The following is a 26162-nucleotide window of genomic DNA, read 5'->3' as shown; positions in this document are numbered from 1 at the left end:
TACAAATTAAGAGGCAATGCAAACAGAAACAATGCTTTGTAATAGGAAGTGTAAATTTAGATAACAAAGTGTCATTATTGTTTTGAGATTCAATAATGTACTAAAGTAAGCATTTATCAAGAACTGTCTAAAACGCTGAGATAATCCCTCATTCTTAAAAAGGTAAAAGACATGAAGTCTTTTGCATGCTTTGAACACAGAGTACCTTCTCTGTTTTCCCCAATGTTTGTTTTCCTTTCTATATTGTTTTGTATTTGTTTATGAACGAGGGAGCTGATATTGCTTCAAAATGATCACAAAAGCTTTACTTAATGATCAAGGTCTTGATGTTTTCTTGTCAAAAGCATTTTCTAACTTTTATATTCAACTATGTTTTACCAAAGGGAGGTGATCAGGCCAGATGTGATGGAAGAGGTTATTGTATCTTGTGTCATAAAACATCTAAGTCTGGTGGATGCCCTTCAATCACTCGTCAACTACCAGTACCGTGAGGATCACGCAGAAGAGTATGACCTGGTCTGTAAGATCATGGCTGAGACCTTCAAGAAGATCAATGCAATGGAGCGTCAGCTGCAGGTACGCTCATGTTACACCGCAAGGTTTTTACAAAGCAAAAACAACACACATGGTGGTGCAATTCAGATTTAATTGTGTTATTCAACAACGTTATTTTAATGAATAAGGTTACGCTGATCCACAAGACCTGATTTTTCTGGAAAAAAAAGTGCATGAGGTAGCCAACCTGAACAAAACCAAAGAGCAGAATATCTCTGTCTAATTATCTGCTGTTTTGCTCTCAGAGTGTAGCAGAATTGGAGCAAAAGTGGCAGAATGAGGTGGAGGAGGCCCAGCAAGGAAAACTGGAGAACAACACTCCATTCTTTCACGACTACCACTTCTTTGAGGTGCCTTGCCCCATTTACACAATTTACATTTTTCACTTAGGAGATTATACCAAAATCGATCCCACATGCTGTGATCTTAATTATTTCATGTTTTTTGCAACAGAACAAAATGAAAGAACTGGAATTACTCTGCTCCCTGAAGGAAGTCCCACTTGATTTTAGTGACTTGGAAAATGTTGTCCTTACATTGAGGCAAGTAATCAAAGATTGCATCTTTTATCTAATGTCAGTTGTTACAGGTCATTTCTTGCTCTGATACAATGTGTTTGCTCAAGCAGGGAGAAGTTCTTTCAGGAGGTGAACATTACACACATCAGAAGTAGCACCCCGCTTGCCAAAACTAAAACACTGGTGAAAAGTCTGATGAACCGCACTGAGCTGCTGCTCCATGTGACAATCGCTCCACATTGCAGAAGCTTAACCACTACGCCTGCTGGCACACCCGGTCCAGGTACACACTCCCATTTTTATCTGTTCTCTTAGGGTAGGAATGAGACATTTTCAAACAGATGTTTAATGTCTATGTTGTCAGTCCTTCACACTACTGAAATATCCTTGAGCAAAGGTTGTTTCAATCTGTAGTGACAGTTATGTAACTCAAACAAAAGTCTAACTTTAAAGCATTTTTGGAAGCGCTTTATAATAAGCATAAGTAATTTCATTACTCGGCTAATAATTCCTGCACGATTAACTGTAAATTCCCCCAAATAAACATACCCCTAAGCTTTGATTCACCTGTTGTCCAGCCTCTAAGTCAGTGTCGGATGCAAAGACAGTGATCCCCATGGTGAAGCAGCCAGTCTTCTTGCGCAGCATGTCTGCACCCTCTGACCTGGAAATGATTGCTAACCAAGACCTGGAGTTTACACACGCTCCCCAAAGGTAATCATGTTTTTGTGTTTGATAGATTGACTGTTAGGAAACCATAGGGACGAAGGGATGTTGAATTTGTTCGTTTTTTTTTTTACGTTCAGGAGACGACACCACCCTACCAGTCATCGCAGCAGCTCATTTACCCTGCTGCAGTCTCTAGCCATAGAGGACAGCCGTGACAAGCCAACATACAGCGTGCTGCTGGGACAGCTCTTTGCCTTTATTGGGACTACACCTGACCAGGCTGTACGTTTCTTACTCATCACTCAGTGTTTTTTTTTTTTTTTTTTTTTTTTAAGTGAATTGCTTGTTGCCATAGCTGCATGAGAATCAGTTGGTGAATTCTGGTTTGGCATTGACATATTTTATACCTGTCATGTCTGTAGGTGTCGAGCAGCAGTTTCCTGTCTGCTGCACAGACACGTTGGAGACGAGGCAGCACACGGAAGCAGGCGCTTGTTCATATGAGAGAGTTACTCACTGCTGCTGTTAGAGTGGGTGGGGTCACTCACCTTGTGGGGCCTGTCACTATGGTACTACAAGGTGGCCCAAGGTAAGAGAAGCACGAATAACAATCTGTGACCACTCTGGATGTGCACCTGTTCAACTGAATTACTCGTTAGGATGGCGAATTGTGCTTATATATTATACCAAAACTTTTTAATTGTGGCTCCTCTGGACATCTGTGTTTGTGTGCCATCTGTGCAGGATCGAGGAGCTGACCTGTGGAGGGATGGTAGAGCAGGTGCAGGAGGCCTTTGGGGAAACCATGACGTCGGTAGTGTCACTATGTGCTCGCTACCCCATTGCTTGTGCCAACAGTATTGGCTTGCTTTGCACAATCCCCTACACCAGGCAAGCAAACCCATCTTAAATTGTCTCTCTTTTAGTAATTCTGTGCTACTACGACTTTGATTGCTTACCCTCGTTTGTTCCGTGTGTTATCATAGGAGTGAGGAGCAGTGCCTAGTTCGGAGTGGGCTGGTTCAGCTTATGGATAGCCTGTGTAGTTTAAGTGGTCAGAGAGAATGCAGCTCAAATGAAAAACAGACCAAAAAGCAGAAGGTAGCCACCATGGCTTGGGCTGCTTTCCAGGTTCTGGCTAACCGATGCATCGAGTGGGAGAAGGTGGAAGGTATGAAAAGTTTGTGGATACTCTGTAGTCTGCTCATGTGTGAACCACAGTCAAGTAGAAATATTTTGGTGTTGATCTAAAAATGGGTCTCAGTAATTAGGTCACTTGTAAGGTGTTAATTCTTTTTCGCAGTATGAGAAAAATTGTTTTTATGTGTATGTTGCAATGATAGGTCAGCAATCATTATTTTTTTCTTTTTTAAAGGTGGTTCTACAGATGCAGTTCATTCTGGTCTGGCAAGGCAGGTGTCCAGTCTGCTGACCAATCACCTCGCCAGAGCAACAGAATGCTGTGGGAATCAGGCAGCTGGCAATGACGCTTTACAGGATGTGCTCAGTCTGCTCAATGATCTTTCCAGGTAAAGCTTAGATCATGTATGCATTTATGTCATGCGTGTTTGTGTATTGATACAATGTACATACACATCCCTTTCTTTTGTGTTCCAGGAGCCATATAGGGAAAGCTATTCTGAGCCAGCCGGCCTGCGTCTCGAAGCTTTTGTCTCTGCTGCTTGACCAGAGACCGTCTCCAAAGCTAGTGCTTATTATTCTGCAGCTGTGCCGAGCTGCCTTGCCTCTCATGAGTGTGGAAGACTGTGGTAATGTGGCTCTGCCTTCATGGAGCTACTCTATTAACACTCTAGATGCTGAACAACAGGATGCCAGCGACCCAGCCTCTCGTATTGCTGCTTTGCTGCTAGCTAAGCTGGCAGACTATGTAGTACCAGGTTTGTCTCTTCTTCCATGGAGAAATAAATATATTTGCTCTTTTTTCAAACAATGACATGCGAATGACATGCAAACCTGGATAGTTTCTTCTGCTAAATCTTAATTATTTTTCAAAATTCTCTCTTTGCCAGGCTGTCAGACCCTTCTCTCCCCCAGCTCCTCTGAGCCAGATACTAGTCTGTCCCGTGCCAGTTCTAAAGGAGCTCTCAAGTCTGACGATGTTGGGGAGGAGGGAGAAGCAGTTGATGGCAAGCTGTCAATTTTTATCCACAAAAGAGAGGACCAGTCATCTCATGAGGTTCTACAACCACTTCTTAGGTAAGATATCAACTAATATCCTAATTAATTTTACATTAGGAAGAGTGCCCTGGGTTTTTCTGACTTGAGTGTTTTTCTATTCTCCAAACTGTAGCAGCTCTGAGGGACGTCCGTTCCGGCTTGGCACTGGAGCAAACATGGAAAAGGTGGTAAAGATGGACAGAGACATGACAAAGGTAAGAATTCTGATATGAGAGAAGACACATAAGCAACCCCACATTCAACCCAGCTGAATATTTGCAGCATGAAAGCTAGTGTTTCTTTCGCTGTCATCTTTAACTTTGTCGTATTATAGAGTGGAAGCTGTGAGGTGATCACGGAGGAAGCATCTGCTGCTCTGAGGAAGGCCAACAAGTGGGCACAGTCTGGTCTGATAGTGAGTGTTGGTCCACCTGTGGAGACTTTGGCCCAAGAGACTGCTGGGGGCATCACCACTGGTGACAAGAAGAAAACTGCTCAGACTGCTGTTTGTAGGGACAGAAATGCTGACTTGGCCAGGTACTGATTTGATTTTTAAGTCAACATTTCAGTAGTTCAGATACTCCACACTTCCATTGAAATCATATACAGTGAACCCTCGTGTATCGCGGGGGTTATGTTCCAAAAAGAACCCGCGATAGGCAAAATCCGCAAAGTAGTCAGCTTTATTTTTTACAGTTATTATGCTACTATAATATTATACTACTATAATGCTGCACTTGGGGGAGCGCTGCAACTGCAGCCAGGTGGACACCGCGGCTGGCTGAATCAATTGGAGCAGTCGGGGTGGGAAGGCTCGCGCTGGCGCTCTTCTCCTGGGGAACGCGGCTGCGGTGGCCAGAGACGACTGGGGACCACGTCCACTGTCCGGTTGACGGCGGGAGAAAAGAATAAGGCTGCTCCGTCAGCTCCGTCTTTCAGGGTGTCTCACTACATGGAGAACAAGGAGAGAAATGATCCAGCGCTCCACAGCAGGCAGCGCTGACCTGTATGGCAGAGGAGACGAGGCGCGGAGACTGTTCACGTTGGTCAGTGTCCCTTAGCCAATCAGGATGCAGAACACAATGCACTGTTTAAAAAAAAAGCATTAAAAAAACCTGCACTAAAAAAATCCGTGAAACAGCGAAGCCGTGAAAGGTGAACCTATAGCGAGGGTTCACTGTACAACAAATAGATTCTGCTTTATTTTAGGCAATGTGTGTATGTAGCAAACGTCAATCTTAACTGTGGTTTTGATATGTCTTCTTAAATTCTGCCCTGAATAGGTCAGACCCTGTCCGGCCTTTCATCAGTGGCCATGTTGCCAACAGTATGGCTGCTGAGGTTATTGCTCTGCTGCATAGTCTGCTCACTGCTCCTGAGTCCAACACCGCGCAGATCTGGACAAGCACTGCTGAAAAAGTAAAGTATCATCATATTTCTGCCTTCATAGTAACCATAATATGTGGTATTGGTAACTGATGCTCTAAGCTGCAGCAGATTCATCATTACAAATTATTCAGATCATTTCCTATTTAGGCTGACATCTATTTGATCCTTTAATGATGCAAATGCTAATGCCTTTTCCTTTTGCCGTAGGTGCTTTCCCGAGCGCTGATGTTTATCCCTCAGCTGGGGAAGTATGCAGAGAGTATTCTGGAGAATGGCAGCAGCAGTGGGAGAAAACTGGCCAAACTGCAGGCTATTGGCAGACAGGCTGTTGCTGCACTCTGTGCCCTTGGAGGCTTCAAAGAAACTATTAAGATTGGCTCTGAGGTCCAGGTAAGTAAAAGGAGATAAAATACAGTTTAAATCCAAGACAAAAGTACATCAACATGACATTTTTCCCTTTGAAAACGCTGCAAACTGACATATTTCCTGGATCCCTCTGTTGTACAGGTGGTAGGTAAAGGAGTCCTGGGGAGTGTGGGCATAGTTATGTCCATAAATGAGCAAGAGGGCATTGCTACAGTCAAGTTTCCTTCCTGTGAATACAGACGGGCTTGCAAAGCCTCAGACATCCTGACAGTACCAATATCGCGCCTCTGCACTCCCAGATCTGAGGTAAGAAGTCCAGCATCGAACACGGTACAATCATTAATGTATAACATATTCCACACTGAATCTCATTTGCCTTTTTTTTTTTCCTTTTTACTCTTGACTTACCCTGAACAGGCTCTGCCCCTCTATAAGCTCTCAATCACAGAAAAGGTGGTACAAGCGGTGCAGTCCATGCTTCTGCCACAGGAGGGCAGTCTCTCCATTCACACTTCTCTACCAGCTACAGGAGATGGCTCCAGTCCGGTAATGGCTGCAGTTCGCTTGCTGGCTGAAATCAGAACTCGGTTAGTAAACGCTTGTGTAAATAAGCTTGTCTGCCGGTTCTAAACCTCATTATTCTCAAAGTCCCAGACAGTGGTCTAAGACTGAATAGTGATTTTCATCTGCTCTGTTTAAAAAGTGGGCGTTTCCAACCCCTTGAGACTGAAGCTCTGATTATGTGATGTAATGTGGAAAAAAAAAAAGAAACGCAACAAAACCGCAAGGCTCTTCATGGTGTTTGTTTTGACAGGGCATGCCTAGTGATGGCACAGCTCCTAGAGGATAGCTCTTTCTGTGAGGAATTCATTCAACAGTGTCCAGCTGCTGTCGAGGTTCTCAACCTGGTTGCCCAGGAATGCAGCCCTGGTGAGCATGTCAAATCATTTCAGCCGTCGAAATTTCTCAGCAGCACACCTTGTTGGCAGCTGTGTGTCTGACAAATGTGTCCTCTTGCGCAGGAGAGCGTCTGGGCATGGTTGAGGCTCAATGTGAAAGAGTAAGAATGCTGTACCGGGACTGTGCTCGGCCGCCACCTCCACCACTGCAGACAGACAGACGCCAGGTGGGAGTTACCAATTTTATAGTACAGTTTTGTTTTTGTTTCTTTAATTTTTGCGGTAACCACCAGAAAAAACAAAAGATTTCCTCTTGTGTAGCATACATGTGAAATTGATACATCAGAAAATATTTGTTATTGGAAAAAAAATGGAAAAGCAATGTTTTGTTTGTAGAGCCTGAAAAAATTGAACTAAGGTTTTCCTTCATTCAAGAGAACCTGACTCCAGTGTTTAAAAAAAAAAAAAAAAGTGAAAATCTCTTGAACACTTGGTTTGGCTGACAGCTGGTAATATTAGTAGTATGGAATTATTATAAGACTTTTTATTGGGACATTTTAATGTTTTAAACTGTCACACTTGTTGGTCTCTCTTATCTCTTTATCCCTTTGATGTGCTTGTCTTGCCAGCCTAAGGAGATCACTTGGTGTCCATCCAGAGTGTTCCCTCCGGTCCGGGCCTGCATGTTTTCATCTCGTCTGACTTCTGTCACCTTCTTGGCTGATCCAAGTGCTGGAGGTGGACTTCCCAGAGGCACGTTCATCTATGCCACCTCTCCTGTACCAATTCAGGTAGGCGAATTGCAGTGGAATGCATTCCTGCATTAACAGTTGCTATCTGAGGTTGTTTGCACTGTTATTAGTGAGATAAGATTATGCACTTATAGCATAGCATGTCCACAGTCACAAACGTGCTTCTTTTTATCACTCCAGGCACCATCCTTTTACTGGGAGATAGAAATTGTTTCCTATGGAGACTCAGAAGAGGACAGTGGCCCAATTGTGTCCTTTGGGTTTGCTACAGAGGCAGAGAAGAGAGATGGTGCATGGACCAACCCTGTTGGCACATGTCTGTTCCATAAGTATGTTCATCTGCATATTGAATCTGAGTGACTCCATCTTTTTTCCTTCTGCTCTGTCTCTGACTTGACTGCTGACTGCTATTCTCTTTTGTGTCATTCCGTCTCTGTGCGTCTGTCTCCTGTCTGTCTGTGTGCGTCAGTAATGGTAGGGCAGTGCATTATAATGGCTCCAGTTTGCTGCAGTGGAAGAGTGTCAGGCTGGATGTGGCTCTACTTCCTGGTGAGATAGGAGACAAAATATGTTTCCATCCATATACAATCGACTCTCTCCTTTGTTTGATTTAGTCAGCTTAGAAATCCATACAGCACTGTATGTTATGGATTTGAAATAAGCTCCTTAAAAGCATTGTATCTTATCTGGCTGCTCTTTCAGAAAGCTATTTTGCAAGCACATCTTGCTTCTTTAAGCTGTAACCTGTGTTCATATGTCTTCAAATATGTCATCACCTGTTCACATTACCACATGACCGAGTTGGTAACCTTCTATTTGCATAAACATAGGCGATGTGGCTGGAATTGGCTGGGAGCGTTCTGAGGGTACTCCTCCACCCCCTGGTCAGGCCCCTAAAGGAAGGGTCTACTTTACCTACTGTGGCCAGCGGCTCAGTCCCATTCTGGAGGATGTAGCAGGTGGTATGTGGCCCCTGGTACACATTCAAAAGAAGGTGGGTTTCTCTTGGCTGAAATGACGTGAAAACTTCATATTTGAAATACTGTTGAAAACTTGCAAAACTCACTTATTCACTATTATGTATTTCCTTCTTTTTACCTCTTTATTATATTCTTATTTGTCTTTTTTGGTGACACAGTCTCTTGAGCAGTAATATTCATCGTCCTCTGTATTATGTTTTTCTCTTCCTTTTTTTTAGAACTCAAAGATCCGTGCCAACTTTGGAAACCGGCCTTTTGCATATGCAGAAGGCCAAGCACACAGAAATGCGGCTGACCTGTGTGTCGACCTTGCAGAGGAAATTAGTGCAAATTTTGAAGCACTCCCCTTTGCTATGGCCTCAGACAGCGATAATGATGCAGGTGCAAGTGTCACTTCTGACTCTGGCTCTCACGGACCCCCTTGTCGGATTGCAGCTGTTGCAGTTGCTCAGCAACGTATGTCTTGAACAAATTTACATGCTTTTCCTTAATTTTAATGAACTTATAACCTTTGTACAATCTGAATTTTCTGTTCACATATTTTCCCACTGGTGCAGAGTACAACAGTGACCTGTCGTGCCACTACAAGGTGGAGTTGAGCTATGAGAACCTGGTCACCTCTGGGCCTGACCCTCATCCTCCACCTATTGCAGATGATGAAAGCGACGATGAAGATGATGATGATGTCCCAAGGGTGAGTAGAGTCTCCAGTTCTACAAACTGTCTAAGATGTCTTATTCTTGTGTATTTTGTTATTTCCTGTGATTTGGGTTTGACCTCAGGAGGATCACTATGCCCTGCTGGTGAAGGCCTGGGAGACCAAAGTCTTCCCTACAATTCGTAGGCGGTTCCGTAACGAGGCTGAGAGGAAATCTGGCCTGGACCAAATCAAAGGAGCTCTGCAGCTGGGTAAAGAATGAAAGACTATCAATAAAACTTGTATTGCCATCATCTGACCAAGACAAGAATTGCGTTCGGTAGTTTCCTGAGCTTTAAAGTGTTGCAGAAAAGATGTGAAGTCATGAATGTGTTTTAACCCAAACATGAATGAACACAAGCATAATGAGCATAAGTTGTAGGCTCCTTGAAAAGCCGTCAAAATTGTGACATAACCGGTAGAAGATTTTTTAAATGGAAAAAGGAACAGAATAGAAAATATAGAAAGATGAAAACATTGCTACTGCATTTTTGATTCACTCTTAGAAACACACTTGAACTGTTGAAACACTTTAAAGTTTATTGCTAGTAATTTAGGTGCACTCGTGCAACAACAAATTAATTATCCTTTAATAAATCCGAACAAGGTGGAATAATTATAGTGCTACAGTTTAATTTGACATTAAATTAATTGACAAAATTAAATGGCATACATAATAGATTGAACGTGGGACTTAAATGTCAGAATTTATTAAGTGAATGAGTGACTGAGCTATACCCATTTCAAACCTGTGTATTTTGTGTACTATTCTGTACTACAACTGGAGCCGTGTGTGTTTATCTCTGTGGCGTGTGTCACTGTCTACAGGTATGGTGGATATTGCAAGGCAGACAGTGGAGTTTCTGTATGAAGAGAATGGCGGCATTCCTCGTGATCTCTACCTCCCAACGATCGAGGATATCAAAGATGAGGCCAACAAGTTCACTATTGACAAAGTCCGCAAAGGTACAGAAGGAAATGATCCAACTTCAGTAAACATTCTAGGCATTGTAATAAAAGGCAAAACAAACCTTTAACTGTTTTTAACGTATGTGGGACTGAGCGTACTTATGGTCATTAGCTTCTACTAGGTTTAAATGCATTAACTGTAAATCACATCAGACAAAACCGTCTGCCAAATGTAATATAATAGAATGCAATTTAACTGACCTTGGTGATGACCTGCTTTTTCAACGCAGGCTTGACTGTAGTCATCCGCTGTCCTGACAGTAACAACACCAACAGCACTACAGGGGGAACTGCACTGCCTAAATTTGCTATCCGAGGAATGTTGAAAACTTTCGGTTTGCATGGTGTGGTGCTGGATGTGGACTCTGTAAGTGCAGTTCTTCAAAATACAGTGTTTTTTGCCTTCAAGAAATGTATCAGTTAACCACCCACTTTGTACATATGTTTGTTGAGGTGAATGAACTAGTGCAGGTGGAGACATACCTGCGCAGCGAGGGTGTGCTGGTGAGGTACTGGTACCCCATTGAGATGCTTGAGCGCCCGCCTGCTGGATCTCGACGCACTGCAGCTAACGGCTTAGTCTCATTAGACAGTAGCAACATTCAGATTCATAGGTAATGTATTTGATCCAGTGGGAATGAACATGGTATATCAGCATCCTGCATCTGGGGTCAACATCACATCTGTCGTACTGCTCTGCTACAGGGAACTACTTCGCTGTGAAAGTGCGCTGGCTCGATTATACTGTCGAATGGCCTTGCTCAACATCTTCGCCCCTAAGAGTCCCCACACCTTCACTCGTCTTTTCCACATACCCGCTATCCGTGATATCACCTTGGAACACCTACAGCTTCTGTCTAACCAGCTGTTGGCTCCGCCCCTTCCTGGTGGGTGTAGATACGCTTGTGAATGAATGGATATCCCAATGAATGTAAATCTTCTTTTCTGTGTTAAATGTGCACATTTTGTTCTTCCTGCAGATGGCACTATTAGTTCGAGTTCCATTCTGTTGGCTCAGTCAGTGCTTCACAATCTTGAGGGCCAAAGCTGCTCCCCTACAGACCTGTTCTATCAGGGCAACGCTCAGCCCATCCGGGAGTGGCTGACGGTGGCCATCACTCGTGCCTTGCATCAAGGAGAGGAAAGTTTACTGGAGCTCACAAAGCAGATCTGCTGCTTTCTTCAGGTTAGTTAGGCCAGTCAGTGCTTGATTTAAGACATCTGTGTCTACATACACACACCCTCCTAAACTTCTCTTCTAATTTTGGTCACTGACAGAATGCACCAGAGCAGTTTACATCAGAGGAGTTCCCTGTGACAGAATCGAAGGTTAGCATGGACGTCAGCTTTCCAGGTGCTGCATTTGTGATAGTATCCTGCAAAGAGAGCCAGCTAGGCTGCCGTAAAGAGTGAGTTATGTTTCTGTATTAAACTTCTGCAATTCATGATAAATGCAGATTTCTTACTATCTGTTTTTTATGTTGTTTTTTTGTGTATCTGTGTCTCCTGTCTTTTCCACACCTTTAGCTCTAGCCTGTACAAGGCTCCCTGGGCCCGAGTCATGGTGTATGGCCTGGGGCACAAAGTACGTAGAAACGGCCAGCTAAATCTGATGGAGGCTGTGTGTTATCCTCTGGATGCCTCACCTACCAACACAGGCCTTACTCCCCCTCCCACCACCAACCAGTACCCTTCTGTTATCATCCCCACTGATAAAGTGCACATCAAACTGGGTGAGTGTCTAACTCCCAAAAAGAAGTTGAAACCCACTAATTCCAACTGCTGTAAAAAGCCTATTTCCCAACACCACGGAACTAAGTATTCTGTTGTCTTGATTGTAGGGGTCTCACCCCCTCCTGGTGCTGTACTGGTGCTGCACTCCTTGCCGCTGGAGTTTCCTTTGGCCATGGCATTCGCTGAACAGCTGTTGACATGGAAGCTGGGAGAGAGCAGTGAACGATCAGAGGATGAGTTGGACACGGTGCCCTCATCTGTGCTGCTGCAGGTGGTAGAACTACTAGGTAAGAAGAAAATCTGTTATCACAGTGCTCAAGAAGATTAATATATTGTTTAACAGTAGTATACTAATTGGACCACTGTAAAATACTACATACCCTACAGGCACAGAAGGGCATATTGCCTATGAAAATGTAAACTATTAGTTTGTGATTTTGTTTTTTGATGTTTTGGATATTAACACTTAAGTCGTTTCTGCATTAAATGCTACAAAATACCAATAAAAACATGAGTTTCAAAACAGCACTCCATTAAATAAACACTTTGTACTTAAATATCCAGATTCCATATTCATTATGGTTAATTAGAACTGTTAATTATAGATGAAAGCGTTTAAGCTTGCAAGACGAATAATACTAAATACAGTACCCTCTATAATGATTTGCCAAAATCCCAGCTTGAGTATTTCTCTGTCATTGTTCCTAGGTGGTTTGCTTTGGACCACAGATCTGGCACCCTCCATCAAAGAGCTCATCTTTCACTTGTTAGCTGAACTTTTGCGGAAGATCCACCACTTGGAGCAGCGCAAGAGCCCCACTGGCCTCTCCAGCTCTATCGCTCTACTGCTCAACCCCTGCCTCGCAGTGCTCATGGCCCTGCAGACAGAACTCCGGAAGCTCTATGACCGAGAAACTCAGGGATGGACTGCTGGAGGGGCTGGAGCAGGGGGGTCTTCATCTGGAGGTATTGCATTAGCTCTAGGGGCGGAGCAGAGCCGGTTCTCCACCTACTTCCATGCCCTGATGGAGGTGTGTCTGGCTGTAGCAGAGGTGACGCTTCCCCTCAACGTTGGTGGCTCTTCAGTTGGAGCTCTGTCCTCTACCAGTGCCCCGAACCTTAGTGACTCCTCTTCATCCTCATCGTCGTCCCCAGGCCAGACGCCACAGAGCCCCAGTCTTCTATCCAAACGCAAGAAGGTGAAGATGAAGCGTGAGAGAGCAGCAGCTGCAGTGGCAGCAGCAGTTTCTGGGAAACGGGGAAGTGGAGGTGCAAGGTTGTCAGAGAGTGACAGTGCCCTGCTGAACATGGCAGGAAGTAAACCTGAGGACATGCTATGGTTCCACCGCTGCCTCACCCTCCTGATGATCTTACGACATCTTGCCAATAAGGACCCGCAGGGTTTAAGCGTAACCAGTGATGCAGTGACAGATGCCTGCCAGGCCTTAGTGGGTCCCACTGCCCATAGTCGCCTGCTGGTGCTCTCAGGTATCCCCACGCACCTGGAAGAGGCCGTGGTTCGAAATGCTATCCGTAGGGCCTGCAACGCACATGGTGGGCTCTTCAAGGATGAAGTCTTCATCCCCCTACAAGAAGAGGATCCCAAGAAGCCCAAAGCTGGAGCTGGTGTTTCCAGCCCTCAGGATGGCAAAGTGGGCCCTGAACCTGAGCGTCCATTCCCCAACAATGGAGGCCCTGAGAGTCCTGACAGCTCCAGCAGTGTGACTCCAGCTATGAGTGTGAGCGCTTCAGCTTCCACCAGCCAGACCTCCATCTGCAGCTCCTCTCAGGGGGTTTCCCGCACTGCCAGTGAACTTTCTGTTGATCAGGAGCTTTCAGTTCATCCACCTCTCACTCCTGCTGCTGCAGCATCAGCTGTTACATACCCCCAGCAGGGCCCTCAAGACCCCCAGACAGTTTCCAGTCAGGAGAGTCTAGATACCTCCCTGTGTAGCACAGGAAGCCTGGGGAGTCTCGGCAGCCTGGGGGAGCCTCTCGACAGTGCAGAAACACCGTCAGTGTCTGATGGGGGCTCCATGAACACAGTCACCTCGTTGGAGAGTAATGCAGTCATGGCCAGACCCATCAAGGGCTATGCTGTCATTGAGGTGGGTTGATTCAGAATATCATTATTGATTAATCTGATTGATTTTGTTTTTGGAAGGTTGAAGGAAAATCTGAGGAAACTTGTCTTTCTTGTGTTAACTGTAGGTTCGTTCTCGAGCCAAAGTGGAAAAAATTCGTGCCAGTCTTTTCAACAGCAGTGACCTGATTGGCTTGTCCAGTCTGGAAGGTGAAGAGGAACTGATGGAGTTAAGCAACGAGGAGATCCTCACAGCTTCCAGCGTAAACCAAAGCCTGTTTGACACCCAGGGAAGCTCTGCTCTTGAAGACTACTTTTTGGACAAGTCGGTCAAAGGTTGGTTTGACTGACTGGTGTTTGTCTGATCAATTTTTTGGGGGGTCTCTACAATATGTTATTAGTTCTGCTGATATAACATTTTAAATGATCTCTCTCTTTGTTTTAAGGTGACAAACTTGTATCTGGTGCACGAGACGTCCTCACAGATATTTTCAAGAGCTGTGTGCACTCGGAGCAGATGCTCAGCCTCACGCCTGCCAAGCCTGTTAAAGTGTCTGACATTTACCTCAGCAAAGAGCAAATCAACTCTCAGACGCCTGGCAACCTACTGCACACTTTCTTCACCAATGTTCGACCTCCCAAGAAAGTACTGGAAGACCAACTCACTCAGGTATGTAGCAAGTGGTGTACAATAAATCTGTGCATTGACTTTAACAATTTGAGCATATAGTTAATTTTATTGCTCCTCTAGCTCACTGATTTCCCTCCAGCCATAAATGTTTTTGTATACATGAGCAGTGACATTGAAATTTAAGCGAGTGTCAGCCATGTTTTTATAAACTTGTTTTTAATAAACCTATTTTACAGTAAGTTTTCATGTCACAATTAGTGTTCGAATATTACACCTTTGAAATTCTCAAGCACTTGATAGTCTGTGCATTGATATGTCACGATATTTTTATTTTATTTAGATTTTAAGAAAATATGGCACTCCCAAACCCAACAAGAACAAGTACAGCAAAGCAGGAAAAGAGCAGCATCAAGGCAAGGTAGTGAGCACCAAGAGGCCTATCACCAAGCCTCCCACCAAGGAAAAGTCTGTTCTCAACAGCGTCAGGTGAGCCATTTCCTGTCTGAAGCACGTTTAGGTATATAAACACACACCGACACTGAATTAAATTTGCTGGTTTATTTCTTCTGCCAGGACTGCACTGAGTGAGAAGAAAACAGTCCTGAAGCCAAAATCTCCTGAGAAATCCAGACCTGAGGAGAAAGATGTGGAAAAATCTCCTGCTAAGAAAACAGACGGTAAACAATAATTACACGCACTCTGACTTCACTCATCACTAAATACATCAGGTTGTCCCCAAGAATTTTACAGTTCAGTGTGTGAGTAAATTGCTCTGCTTTGCTATTCTTGCCTTGCCTCAAGTTGGACCTAATAGTGAAAGAGTTATGAGCTAACTGACCACAGTGTTGGAAGAAGTGTTCAGATCCTTTAGTCGGATGAATGCACCGTATTCAACATACTGCATTCCAGTAAAAGTCATGCATACGTCTTGTTTGAGTAACTAATAAGTAAATAATAAGTAAAAGTATTATTTCTGCAGTAAAATGTTACTATATAAAGAATAGGGGATCTGATTACTGCAAGGTGAAAGACAAAAAGTTCTGATAAACAAGCTATTATTAATTCCTTGAACTTTTCTCTGAGCTTTGATAGTTGTGTTGTTTTTCCAATACACTTGAGAAATTTAAAGGGGAAACTTGTCTTTAGCGAAACAGCTGACACTGTAACGGAATCTTTACAGTTGGCCTCAAACCTGGCAGTTTGTACACACACATGTAAAATGGTTGGAAAGCCCTGATTAAATCTTTGGTAATGTATTGCATTTTCTGAGCTCATTATATTCGATTTGAATTCACTTTATTATCAAAATACTCTTCTTCAATTTGTCTTGCATCCCAAGATGTGCAATTTCCACAAAAATCACAAAACCACAACATTTCATCAACAGCAAAACAAATTCTACAACATATATTACATCAGACAGTACAAATGTGGCTGCAGTCCCTCAGTCTAATCACTCCCTTCAGTGCTTTATAAGATAAAATTAGCTTTTGATGCTGTTACGCTCTGTTACTCTAGAATAGTAAATGTGCATTCTGTTCTGACCCTAGTAGCTGTGAGCTGCTTCATAAACCACTTTGTTTTCTTTAGTCCCAGAGGAGAAATACCTGACACTAGAAGGCTTCCATAAATTTGCTGTCGACCGAGCCAAGCAGGACATCCGCAGCGTCTGGAGGGCCATTTTGGCTTGTGGTTATGACCTTCACTTTGAAAGGTGAGACCGGGAAAATCACACTGCAATAACGAGAACTGCTGTAGCTCCAAATCTGTCACACGTACTCACATTTTCCATACATTCAACCAGCTGTCAATTTTGTCACATCAAATCTTTTTTAAAAATTATTTTTTAAGTTGTTTTTTTAAATAATCCCTTCTGGTTTTAGATTTTCCAAGCGCAGAATCTAATTGTACATTTTTATCTTCAGTCCAATTCATTGAACTCCGATGCACCGTGACATCTAAGTTTTTAAAATGATTTTTGTCCTTAATAAAGAGGGATTATGCTCGTATAATAGATCTTATATATTACTGAGTGAAGCAGCATTTATAAGTATTTATTTATGAGAATTAATGACAAAGTGTCCTGACATAATTGTTACAAGTTTGTACATCATGCTTTCTTCCTAAATCCTTAAATGGTGAGTAGCTGCTGACCGTAAATCTGCTGCTATGTTTATGTATACTTATAAGTTGAGTTGAATTTATTAACAATATATAACCTCCATCATAGCATTCCTGCAACTGTCACCCATATAATCGCTTATATTGTGCTCTATACTGTGTATGTAGTCTGTTTTCTTTATTGATATACAGTGCTACTCCATATAAATGTGTGGGTGATAGTCAGGGCTCTTTATTTAGCAGCACCTGTGACTTTTGTTCTAGGTGCACGTGCATAGACACTCGTCATGCCCAGAAGGCCTGTAGAAAGTGGGGCTTGGAAATGGATGTGGCACTGGTGCAGTACATCAACAGACTGTGCCGTCACCTGGCCATCACACCGGCCAGACTTCACCCCCACGAAGTCTACCTGGACCCCAGTGATGCTGCTGATCCTCGAGTAGCCTGCCTGCTCAGTAAGTGAGCCGTCTGCAGTGATGCTAGCTCTCTAGCATTTATTCTAGGCTGTATATTTATAGTCGTTTATCCGTTGTATATAGATCTATGTTTACCTGTGGCTGTTTTCAGATGTGCCTGTGGAGAGCCTGCGTCTGCGCTTTGCTTTGCTGCAGTCCCTCAACAACACCCTGGAGAGTTTCTTCCTGCCGCTAGTGGAGCTGAGACAGACACATACCTATCAGAACAGCATTGCAGCGCTGTTATGTGAGGCCAAAGGTGAGCAGGATCTCGGCACACATCCAGCAGGGACAAAAGCTGATGTTTATTGACCTATTTGGGTGACTTGTTTTGTTGAAAACACTCGCCACATTTTTCCATCTCCACTGGTTCCAGGTCTAATCTTTTACGACACTAAGGTCACTGTAATGAACAGAGTGCTGAATGCTACGGTGCAGCGCACAGCTGACCACGCTGCCCCAGAGATTACACTTGACCCTCTAGAGATTGTGGGAGGTAGGCATTCCTCTCAATTGTTCATGTGTCAGTTTTTTTCCAGTTTCACATCACTTGCAACGTGTCTTGGCCAACGTTCTTTTTGTGATTTTGCCCCTCAGGTGAGATCAGATCATCAGAGAACACATATTTCTGCCAGGCAGCGCGTCAGCTATCTTGTGTGCCGTCATCCCAGCTTTGTGTGAAACTGGCCAGTGGAGGAGACCCAACCTACGCCTTCAACATCCGCTTCACTGGAGAGGAAGTTCATGGCACAAGTTAGAATTTCTCCTTCCCATCTCTTTCTTTGCTGCCTTGCAGTCCTCTACTTGATGTCAGGATAGGTTGTTTTTTTTGTTTTTTTTCCAAACCTAACTGCAACTGTGATGAATGTGTCTACCCAGGTGGCTCTTTCAGACACTTCCTGTGGCAGGTGTGTAAGGAGCTACAGAGTTCTGCGCTTTCCCTGCTGCTCCCCTGCCCCAGTGCGGCAGCCAACCGTAACAAGGTAGCGTTTTTTTCAGCACCTGACATGATTTCGCCGTGGTCTGTTTTTGCTCCATCTGTTCTTCTCAAAAAGACACACATACCGTCGTCTGGTTTTGTCTGATACTGCTTGAAATTTTAGTATTTTCACACAGCTTAGAAATCTAACTATGAAATATTTAGAATTTAAGAACATTCACATTTAGCTGGGAGGAAATTTTGGAGTTCCAAAATAAGAGTGTCATGTTAATATGACAATCAAAAGAAAACTGTTCCTGCCAAGAATTGTATCTAGTGCACAGTGTTAATCACAGAGAGTACAATATGGTTGTTTTTTTTTTTTTTTTCTGTCCTCAGGGAAAGTACATCCTGACCCCGTGTCCTATCAGCTATGCAGAGGAGCAGTTGCTGCACTTTTTTGGTCAGCTACTCGGCATAGCCATACGTGCAGATGTCCCCCTTCCTTTGGACTTACTGGGCTCGTTTTGGAAGGGTCTGGTTGGCGAGTCTCTTGACCCGGAGCAGGACCTGCAGGAAGCTGACGTGCTCACCTACAACTATGTCAAGAAATTTGAAAACGTACGGGACTGGTGGTGTATACATCATTTCTTTCACTTCTGCTTAAAGGGCTCCAGTGACCTTCAAATCACTCTGTTCTCGAATGCTGCAGGTGACTGATGAGACGGAGCTGGAGGCCCTGTGTGCTGAAATCTCTTCCCAGCATCATTCAGGAGAAAGCCCAGACTCCCCAAGTCGGCCCTGCTGCACTTTTACCTACGTCACTATGACTGGGGAAGACGTAGAGCTTTGTCAGGGCGGACGCAGCCTCACTGTCAGGTACAGCTTTTAGTATTTTAATGCAGCTGAAGTTTTCATTATACACGGCTTACCGGGAGTAACCATCGGCGGTTATACCATAAATAATATATGATATGCAGATGACAGTGAAGAAAACTTACAAACCATAGGATCCATAATAAATACAGAGAGCCAAAAACCTGGTCTGTCTTTAAACAAAAGAAAACCGGAGTAATGGTAGCTCCAAAGAAAAATGTCATCCCGACCTGCAACATAGAAGTAGACCAAGAAATACTGAAGCAGGTTTATCATTTCAAATATCTCGGTTCATGGATAACACCAGATGGAAGATGTGAAACAGACATCAAAGGTAGAGTAGCAACAGCAGGAACAGCATTTACCAAAATGAAATGTATACTGAAAAATAAGAAAATGGCAATTAGCGTCCGTATGAGGACTCTCAGCTGTTACATCCTACCAGTTCTGATGTACAGATGTGAATCTTGGAACATAAATAATAAAATGCCCAACAAAATCACTGCAGCAGAGATGTGGTTTTACAGACACATGCTATGTATATCTGACAGGGACAGAATTACCAAAGAAGACATTTTAGAAACACTAAACACAAATTATACACTACTGAACAAAATTAGGAAACGGCAAGCAACATTTTTTGGCACATATTAAGGAAGGAGGCCCTGGAATGTATTGTCACAACTGGAAAAATTAACGGGAAGAGAGGACGAAGCAGACAGAGAATGAAAACGATAGATGGACTTGCATCATGGCTGCACATGGAACATGGAACAGTCGCAATACAGAGAGCAAAAGATCGGAGGAGCTGGAGAGAAATGATCGCCTACGCTGAATGGCATGGATTGATTGAAGTTTTCATTATGGCTGTATTAACACATTATGCTGTGCTTCGTTCTGCTACTGTGTGCTTCTTCTATGTGCATGTTAAGCTGGGAGAACAAGGACGTGTATGCGCGGGCGGTACGCAGCCTCCGTCTGAGGGAGCTGCAGAACGTGGAGTGTATGACAGCAGTGCGCGCAGGCCTCGGTTCCATCATTCCCCTGCAGCTGCTCACCATGCTCAGCCCCCTGGAGATTGAGCTGCGCACCTGCGGCTTGCCTTACATCAACCTGGAGTTCCTCAAGGTAAAGCATGTGTTCTGGTGAAAGTGCTTTCTGACATCTGTTTTACTGCCCTACAGAACATGTGTAAACATCTCATACCCCGCTCATAAACCTGCTCTGGGGGATTCAGTACCAGTTATGTCAGGTGTAGTCTAAGCTCCTCCTCCGTCTGTCCCTGTGTAGGCTCACACCATGTACCAAGTGGGTCTGATGGAGACCGACCAGCACATCGAGTTCTTCTGGACTGCCCTGGAGATGTTCACTCAGGAGGAGCTCTGCAAGTTCATCAAGTTTGCGTGCAACCAGGAGCGAATCCCGTTCACTTGCCCCTGCAAGGACGGGGGGCCTGACACCGCCCACGTTCCCCCGTACCCCATGAAGATCGCCCCTCCTGATGGAGCTGCAGGTACTGGCTGATAGTGCTATCTTTGTGTGATGCTCATACTAGTGCTGTTGGTGCAGAAACTGCTGAGAATGATTATCAAAACAGCTCATCTTGTCTTGAAACCTTAAACAGACTTTGAACACGTTGTTTGCCTTGTATGACATGATTGTGTTTGTAACAGCAGTTCCAAGTAGATTTCTAATGTGTGAAGTTCACTCATTTCACATTAGTTGGATTTGTCTGTACTTACATTTTGAAATCCCAGGCTAAAACAAACTGTTTACTATGGTTTACTACAGATAAGATAGAAGATAACACTCACTTTTACTTCCTAGACAAGCTTATTATCACTGGCACTTGACACATCCAGTGGGAAACTCGCATAACAATTCATGTTATGGAAGAGAAACCCCGAGTTATTTTGTTCCATTTCTGTTTCCTCTCCAGGTCAGCCAGACTCGCGCTACATTCGAGTGGAAACCTGTATGTTTATGGTGAAACTTCCCCAGTACACTTCTTTGGACGTGATGCTGGAGAAACTACGCTACGCCATCCACTACCGCGAGGACCCCCTCAGCGGCTAAGAAGACTTGACAAGCCAGTGTTTCCAAGCATATGTACCTGACACCTCACCCTTACTTTTGACCCCTTCTTCCATTCATCTCCTCTCTCCTGGACCTTCCTCTGAGACAAAACTTTATGCTTTGCTGCACCAACAAGCCACAATGTTCATTTAATTGAGTTTGATTTCAGGTGACAAGTAATGTTTTGTTTTCTCTTGCATTTTTATTGCGGTTTACGCAATTACTACATTTCACGATTGTTTTTATTTTTTTATTTTTTTTTTGTTTTCTTAGGGAATTCAGGGAAGATAATCTGAATCAGCACTGATGTTGGTGACAAGTCTCTGTTCTGGTTGCACTGAGTTTGAGGATGCCATTTAAGTGAGACAAATGTGAGCCAGTTTTTGTTCACCTTCTCCCTTCTCTTCCCTTCAACAGAGGGTTTAACACGATTCAGTCGAGTTCTGTGAATTTAACAACCTAGTGGGATAACTACAGATCAGCACTTTACGGTTGCAGGTTCAGTTCACGATTACTGAACACTAAGCGTTTAAAGTGTGGTCTCTGCAACACTAGCTCTACTCTGAGTTGCTGGAATTGACATTGCCATGAAGGCAACAAGCAAACTTTTACTCATCTAATGCTTAACCTAGCTGCCTCCCTCTGTCTCCCCCGTGTGGGGGTGATGTTCTGAACCATGCCTTTGCTGTAGGAGCCTCTCTCTGAAGAGTGATGCTGGTTGTGTGTGAGAAGAAACCCCAAACGATTTTCATAGAATCATCTGACATTCGAGATGGAGGTACGATCACTCCCAGACAAAGTAAATGTGAGATGCTGCCTATTTTTGACCATGTCGGCTATAAGCAGGCAGAAGATGTGAACAAGTGCTGTACAGGATATTATGTAGTTTACTGCCTGTTTTAAAAATATGAACTGCTAATGGACAAACTAACTTATGCCTATATAAACTGAATACATTTTATTCAAGTCTCTGAAGAGAGGGTATTTAAGTCATGTAAAAAGTCATATTAATCTATTAGTTTATGAAATTGCTCTTTGATTTTTTTTTATATCGGAGTAGCTGTGGCAGCATGGTAGGTCAGATAGATTGGACGATGACAGCGGCCCGCGGGTTCCGATATACTTGCGTTTCAGGTTTGTGAAACCTGCGTTGCTTTGTGAGAATGGGAATGAGGTCTCATGAGCTGCTCTCCCACATTGTTTGCGTGCTACTGCTACTGAATGTGCAACAAATCCTCCCCTGCTCCCCGACATACACAATCTACACACACACACACACACTGGGGGAGAGGCGGTGGATTATCTTGAGTTCTGCCTTTTCATAGTTTTCTTTAATGAAAGATGAACAGGATTCTGCTGGGGTTTTTTTGTTCATTTTACCATAACCAAATGTTTAGCTGTGTAAAAATGAAATGGGGGGAAAAAAAATGTAAATAAACTAAAGTTATGTTTGATGGCAGTTTTTATTAATTGCTAATTCACTTCACCTTATGATTTTTTGTTTTTGGTTTGCACTACTCTTCCAAGAAAAGATTCTAAAATGAGCAAACTCGGTGATGTCTGTTGGATATCCAGTTTGTTGTGTTGTTATTTTTATGAATTTTGGAAATACCAATAATCTAATCACCTTTGTCTTGTACTCAGATGGATTCAATTTCTTCTACTCATGGTGAAACATGTTCTCTTGTGTGAGTAAAATCGCCATTTTACTTGGATAGAACTGAGAAACACAACAGAATTGACATTTGACAAATTGGATTGTTGAATTGCTTGCGAGTTTTGGTCTTGGTTCAGTTCTTTTGAAGGGTGATATACCGCTGCTAACAGGGACGCTCTCTCTTCTGCTCCCTCCTCCTCAGGAGGAGCAGACAAGGTTATAAAAAGGACATATCCATACAAAGAGGTGTTGCGATAAAATGTGTGCTGTACATTTACTTGATATTTATTACAATTATTTATGGTTGCATTAACTTAACTTTTACTGTCTTACCTCTGCACATCAGAAACTTAACATATCTAAAATGGATTATACAGATGTAAAAAATCAGATGGCATTTGAGATTTCTGTGTCACAATAAAGAAATGTCTTCATGTACAAATACTGTGACGGCGCTTATTTAATTTAAGCTTCAGTGTACCGCCGGCGGTACACCTACTAATTTGCATAGGAATTTCAGGAATGTCCGACGGGTGCAAACGCGATTATACAAACACTATACACCGATGGAAAGCTTAGATTCTCATGAATCTGCCGGTATAAACCACTTTCAGATGCGATTACCACAGCGGGTGAGAAAAACACATTTGTCCGACAAAAACAAATATTCATCCATCCGTTCTCTATACACGGCTTCAACGTACACAGCGCGACTCACATTTCCGGGTTCATTATTACACACACAAAAAAAGATTCCACAAAAAACGGCCATAATCCAACCTTTTACATCAGATGACACAAGCCAGTAAACTATTTTGTCCAAAACATGTCCTGAAGTCGGTATAAAATCCCCGAATCGGTCGTTTTCAAGGAAATGCACCTCCCGATGCGCGTCCAATATTCCCCGTATTTTTCGTAATTTTTTTTATTTAAAAATAGAATATTAGCGATTTTTTGTACTGAAAACGGCTGGAATTGACTGAAGCTTAAAGGGTTAACTGTTTTTCACTATATTTTCCACACAAACAGAAATGCAGAAGCAAAACAGCAGGTTAAAATTGATTTAGAGAAGAATTCACACCAGAACAACTAAATTGAATAAGACAAAATAAGAGATGGTTTGTTGCAAACGTGTGATAAAACAAGGAATAAAAAACTAAATTATGGAACACCACTCAAATTATTACAAGAGTGAAATTAAATCAAATATGTCTGTTTATCACAGATAAACATAAAAACACATAAACATACAGAGTGTCTGCAAAAACAAGTTTCGTAAATGAATGTTTTTATTCTAAATCCTCCCCCAAAGTGGTTAATTTGCATGCTTGGCTGACCAGTAGCTGATATGCCGTATCGGACACGCCTGTTACAAATCCGCATGGACAATGAGTGTTCATCATGATGAATGATCCCTGTGAACCATGTTTCGCCTCTTTTAGAACATGCTTTTATGCAAGGACCCTCAACAGAGCCTGGTTACATCACCGCTGCCTGTAAACCAGACACCTTTTCAAAGCAGCAAGTGCCGGGCCCGGCCAGTTCTAGCTGGATCTCTAGTCCTGGTCCTCCCTGACTCACTTCACCCCTTCAGCTTCATTGTGTGCTGAATTCAAAGGAAACCATCAGCAGCTATAGAATTAATGTGTATAACTCCAGTCATGCAGAAGACATTTCAGTTACGCTGCAACATCTTTTGTCAGAAGTCATGTTTAATGTGTAGAGCTCCTGCAGCTGAACTGTACTGTAGAGCAGACGTAGTGTCAACCGTGTGGCTACTGTACAGAAAAATTATTTAACTACCAAATCTATAATGTCACCCAGGATGAATCCTGGGAGTGACTCCAGCAAGTTTACTGGTTGCTTTTGACAGAGCCAATCAGCTGGCCCTCACACACAGCTGTCTCCTCTATTTCTGACATAACAGCCCTGTCACTGTTCTAATGACCCTCGGACCAATGAGCTACGAGGAAAAGAGCCACGTCCCTCACAGAGAAGCCAATCCAATGCTGGGAAGTTCAGCGTATTCAAAAGTTGTGGCCATGTCTACTGTGGTGACATGCAAAAAGCAACATGCAGCTGACCCATTAGCAGCTTGAGCAACCAGAATGTCTGTAACACTGCGAGGCCACTTGACCTATAAAACACTGCAGTGTCATAAAATTCACATTCTAGGCATCGTGCACGTACTGTCTGGCTTGGGTACATTTGTTTACTGTGTTGTCTAGCTGTTGGTCTGATTTAACACTTAGTTGCTCATAAAGTTCTAAACACATTGTGTCTGACAGGGGATTCAATAGAGATTAATTTACTGAGGTACTGAAGGACCAGTGATTGTTGCATAAGTGTTCAAGCAGTTTAATGATATGTGGGAGGTTGTAATTAAGCTGTAGCCCAAATTAACTTTGTACTGTTTAAATATTTCTTTAGTTGAAGTTATTCCAAAAATGCAGCTGATTACATCAGACTTTATGTCCTATTTGACATGCTTAAGCTTCATTGTTTTTCCACGGTATATAAGAGAACATTTCATGACATTAGCAGCACCCCACATTGCAAAGGCCTAGAGTGGTTTTCTGCTTTGATTAAAGTCGTAGCACAACTCAGAAGTTGTCAGCTCTCACATAATACCTCAAACAAAAGAATTATGGGAAGCCACAAAGGCAGCCATCTGGACACTGCTGTAAATTGGCATGAGTGAGAGACAGGTAGCAAAAAACTGACGATCTCCAGGACAGCCGTTCATTACACCAAGAAAAAACAAGTCAAACATGGTTCTACCAAACTGTTAGCTGGTCACTGCAGGAAACGTCTTTCTCTCTTAAGGTTCTCTTCCATGATGAATCCAGTTTTCAGTTGATGCCCACTCCAGCCAACTTACTGGTTAGGAGGAAGCCTGGAGAAACCTACAAACCAGACTGTCTTGTCCTACAGTAAAACATGGCGGTGGATCAGTGACCATCTGTGGTTGTTTTAATCTGGGTGGAACAAGGCAAATGCAACTGTGTGAATGAACCAGGTCATGCACAGGGCTACTCTTAAAAACAGTCTTCTTCCATCAGCTGGAAAACTCTTTCCTGCCTCCAATGACTGGATTTTCCAACAAGACAATGCCCCTTACCACATGGCAAGGTCAGTTAAAGCCTGGAAGAAGAACCAGAACATTGAAACCATGTCTTGGCTGCTCAATAACCAGATCTAAATCCAATTGAAAACCTGTGGAAAATCAGCAATGCAAAATGGAGAACCACAAGCCCAAAAACAAACCAAATTAGTTTGAATTTATGCAACAGGAATGGACTGCATGTGACAGCAGAACAATGTCAGAAGCTGCCAAGATGCAGGGCTGCAGTCATCAAAAATAGCATGTCTACATCTATATGCATATAGATGTAGACAGGTGATTTTGGTTATTGAAAACCATGGAAAATGTTTAGATATCAGCTTTTAAATTAAACTCTTATGAGCTATTTTTTTTTATCATTGTATTTGTCCAAACAAATGTACCTTAGTTATCCCAGGCTTTAAAATGAACAAGAAATTGAAGAAAACAAGGATGGTCTAATCATCTGTTCATGACTGTATATGTTGCATCCTATGTTGGTCAAAGCTCAAATAGCAAGAAGATTTTTTTTAAT

The 26162-nt window shown here is 43.1% G+C and overlaps 1 protein-coding gene across 6 annotated transcripts in view; it reads left to right on the top strand.

The window, feature by feature from the left end:
- Positions 1-22966, top strand: part of LOC110957968 (probable E3 ubiquitin-protein ligase HECTD4) — a 41301-nt gene extending 18335 nt beyond the window's left edge. For 3 of the 6 annotated variants that reach the window (XM_051950506.1, XM_051950505.1, XM_051950502.1), the window contains exons 26-76: positions 384-576; positions 801-905; positions 1009-1097; positions 1184-1356; positions 1652-1787; positions 1880-2024; positions 2165-2331; positions 2487-2633; positions 2729-2913; positions 3118-3271; positions 3360-3640; positions 3773-3959; positions 4054-4135; positions 4255-4457; positions 5204-5339; positions 5517-5699; positions 5817-5981; positions 6093-6262; positions 6490-6605; positions 6698-6801; positions 7204-7365; positions 7507-7655; positions 7796-7875; positions 8157-8320; positions 8525-8762; positions 8864-9000; positions 9089-9215; positions 9832-9969; positions 10203-10339; positions 10426-10586; positions 10678-10859; positions 10953-11158; positions 11251-11381; positions 11500-11705; positions 11814-11993; positions 12415-13814; positions 13918-14125; positions 14236-14459; positions 14761-14906; positions 14994-15097; positions 16011-16134; positions 16806-16996; positions 17109-17255; positions 17373-17492; positions 17594-17749; positions 17876-17979; positions 18315-18536; positions 18628-18794; positions 19724-19919; positions 20082-20304; positions 20731-22966. In XM_051950506.1, the coding sequence (XP_051806466.1) occupies positions 384-576; positions 801-905; positions 1009-1097; positions 1184-1356; positions 1652-1787; positions 1880-2024; positions 2165-2331; positions 2487-2633; positions 2729-2913; positions 3118-3271; positions 3360-3640; positions 3773-3959; positions 4054-4135; positions 4255-4457; positions 5204-5339; positions 5517-5699; positions 5817-5981; positions 6093-6262; positions 6490-6605; positions 6698-6801; positions 7204-7365; positions 7507-7655; positions 7796-7875; positions 8157-8320; positions 8525-8762; positions 8864-9000; positions 9089-9215; positions 9832-9969; positions 10203-10339; positions 10426-10586; positions 10678-10859; positions 10953-11158; positions 11251-11381; positions 11500-11705; positions 11814-11993; positions 12415-13814; positions 13918-14125; positions 14236-14459; positions 14761-14906; positions 14994-15097; positions 16011-16134; positions 16806-16996; positions 17109-17255; positions 17373-17492; positions 17594-17749; positions 17876-17979; positions 18315-18536; positions 18628-18794; positions 19724-19919; positions 20082-20304; positions 20731-20867 (9388 nt within the window). In that variant the 3' untranslated portion in view covers positions 20868-22966. Of the gene's footprint in view, positions 1-383; positions 577-800; positions 906-1008; positions 1102-1183; positions 1357-1651; positions 1788-1879; positions 2025-2164; positions 2332-2486; positions 2634-2728; positions 2914-3117; positions 3272-3359; positions 3641-3772; positions 3960-4053; positions 4136-4254; positions 4458-5203; positions 5340-5516; positions 5700-5816; positions 5982-6092; positions 6263-6489; positions 6606-6697; positions 6802-7203; positions 7366-7506; positions 7656-7795; positions 7876-8156; positions 8321-8524; positions 8763-8863; positions 9001-9088; positions 9216-9831; positions 9970-10202; positions 10340-10425; positions 10587-10677; positions 10860-10952; positions 11159-11250; positions 11382-11499; positions 11706-11813; positions 11994-12414; positions 13815-13917; positions 14126-14235; positions 14460-14760; positions 14907-14993; positions 15098-16010; positions 16135-16805; positions 16997-17108; positions 17256-17372; positions 17493-17593; positions 17750-17875; positions 17980-18314; positions 18537-18627; positions 18795-19723; positions 19920-20081; positions 20305-20730 lie in introns of all 6 variants that reach the window. The other 3 variants (XM_051950507.1, XM_051950504.1, XM_051950503.1) reach the window with 1 other exon arrangement.
- The last annotated feature ends 3196 nt before the right edge of the window (positions 22967-26162 follow it).

Source organism: Acanthochromis polyacanthus, chromosome 7 (assembly GCF_021347895.1).
Source record: "Acanthochromis polyacanthus isolate Apoly-LR-REF ecotype Palm Island chromosome 7, KAUST_Apoly_ChrSc, whole genome shotgun sequence".
Classification (NCBI taxonomy): domain Eukaryota; kingdom Metazoa; phylum Chordata; class Actinopteri; family Pomacentridae; genus Acanthochromis; species Acanthochromis polyacanthus.
This window is presented reverse-complemented; position numbering and strand designations above follow the sequence as displayed.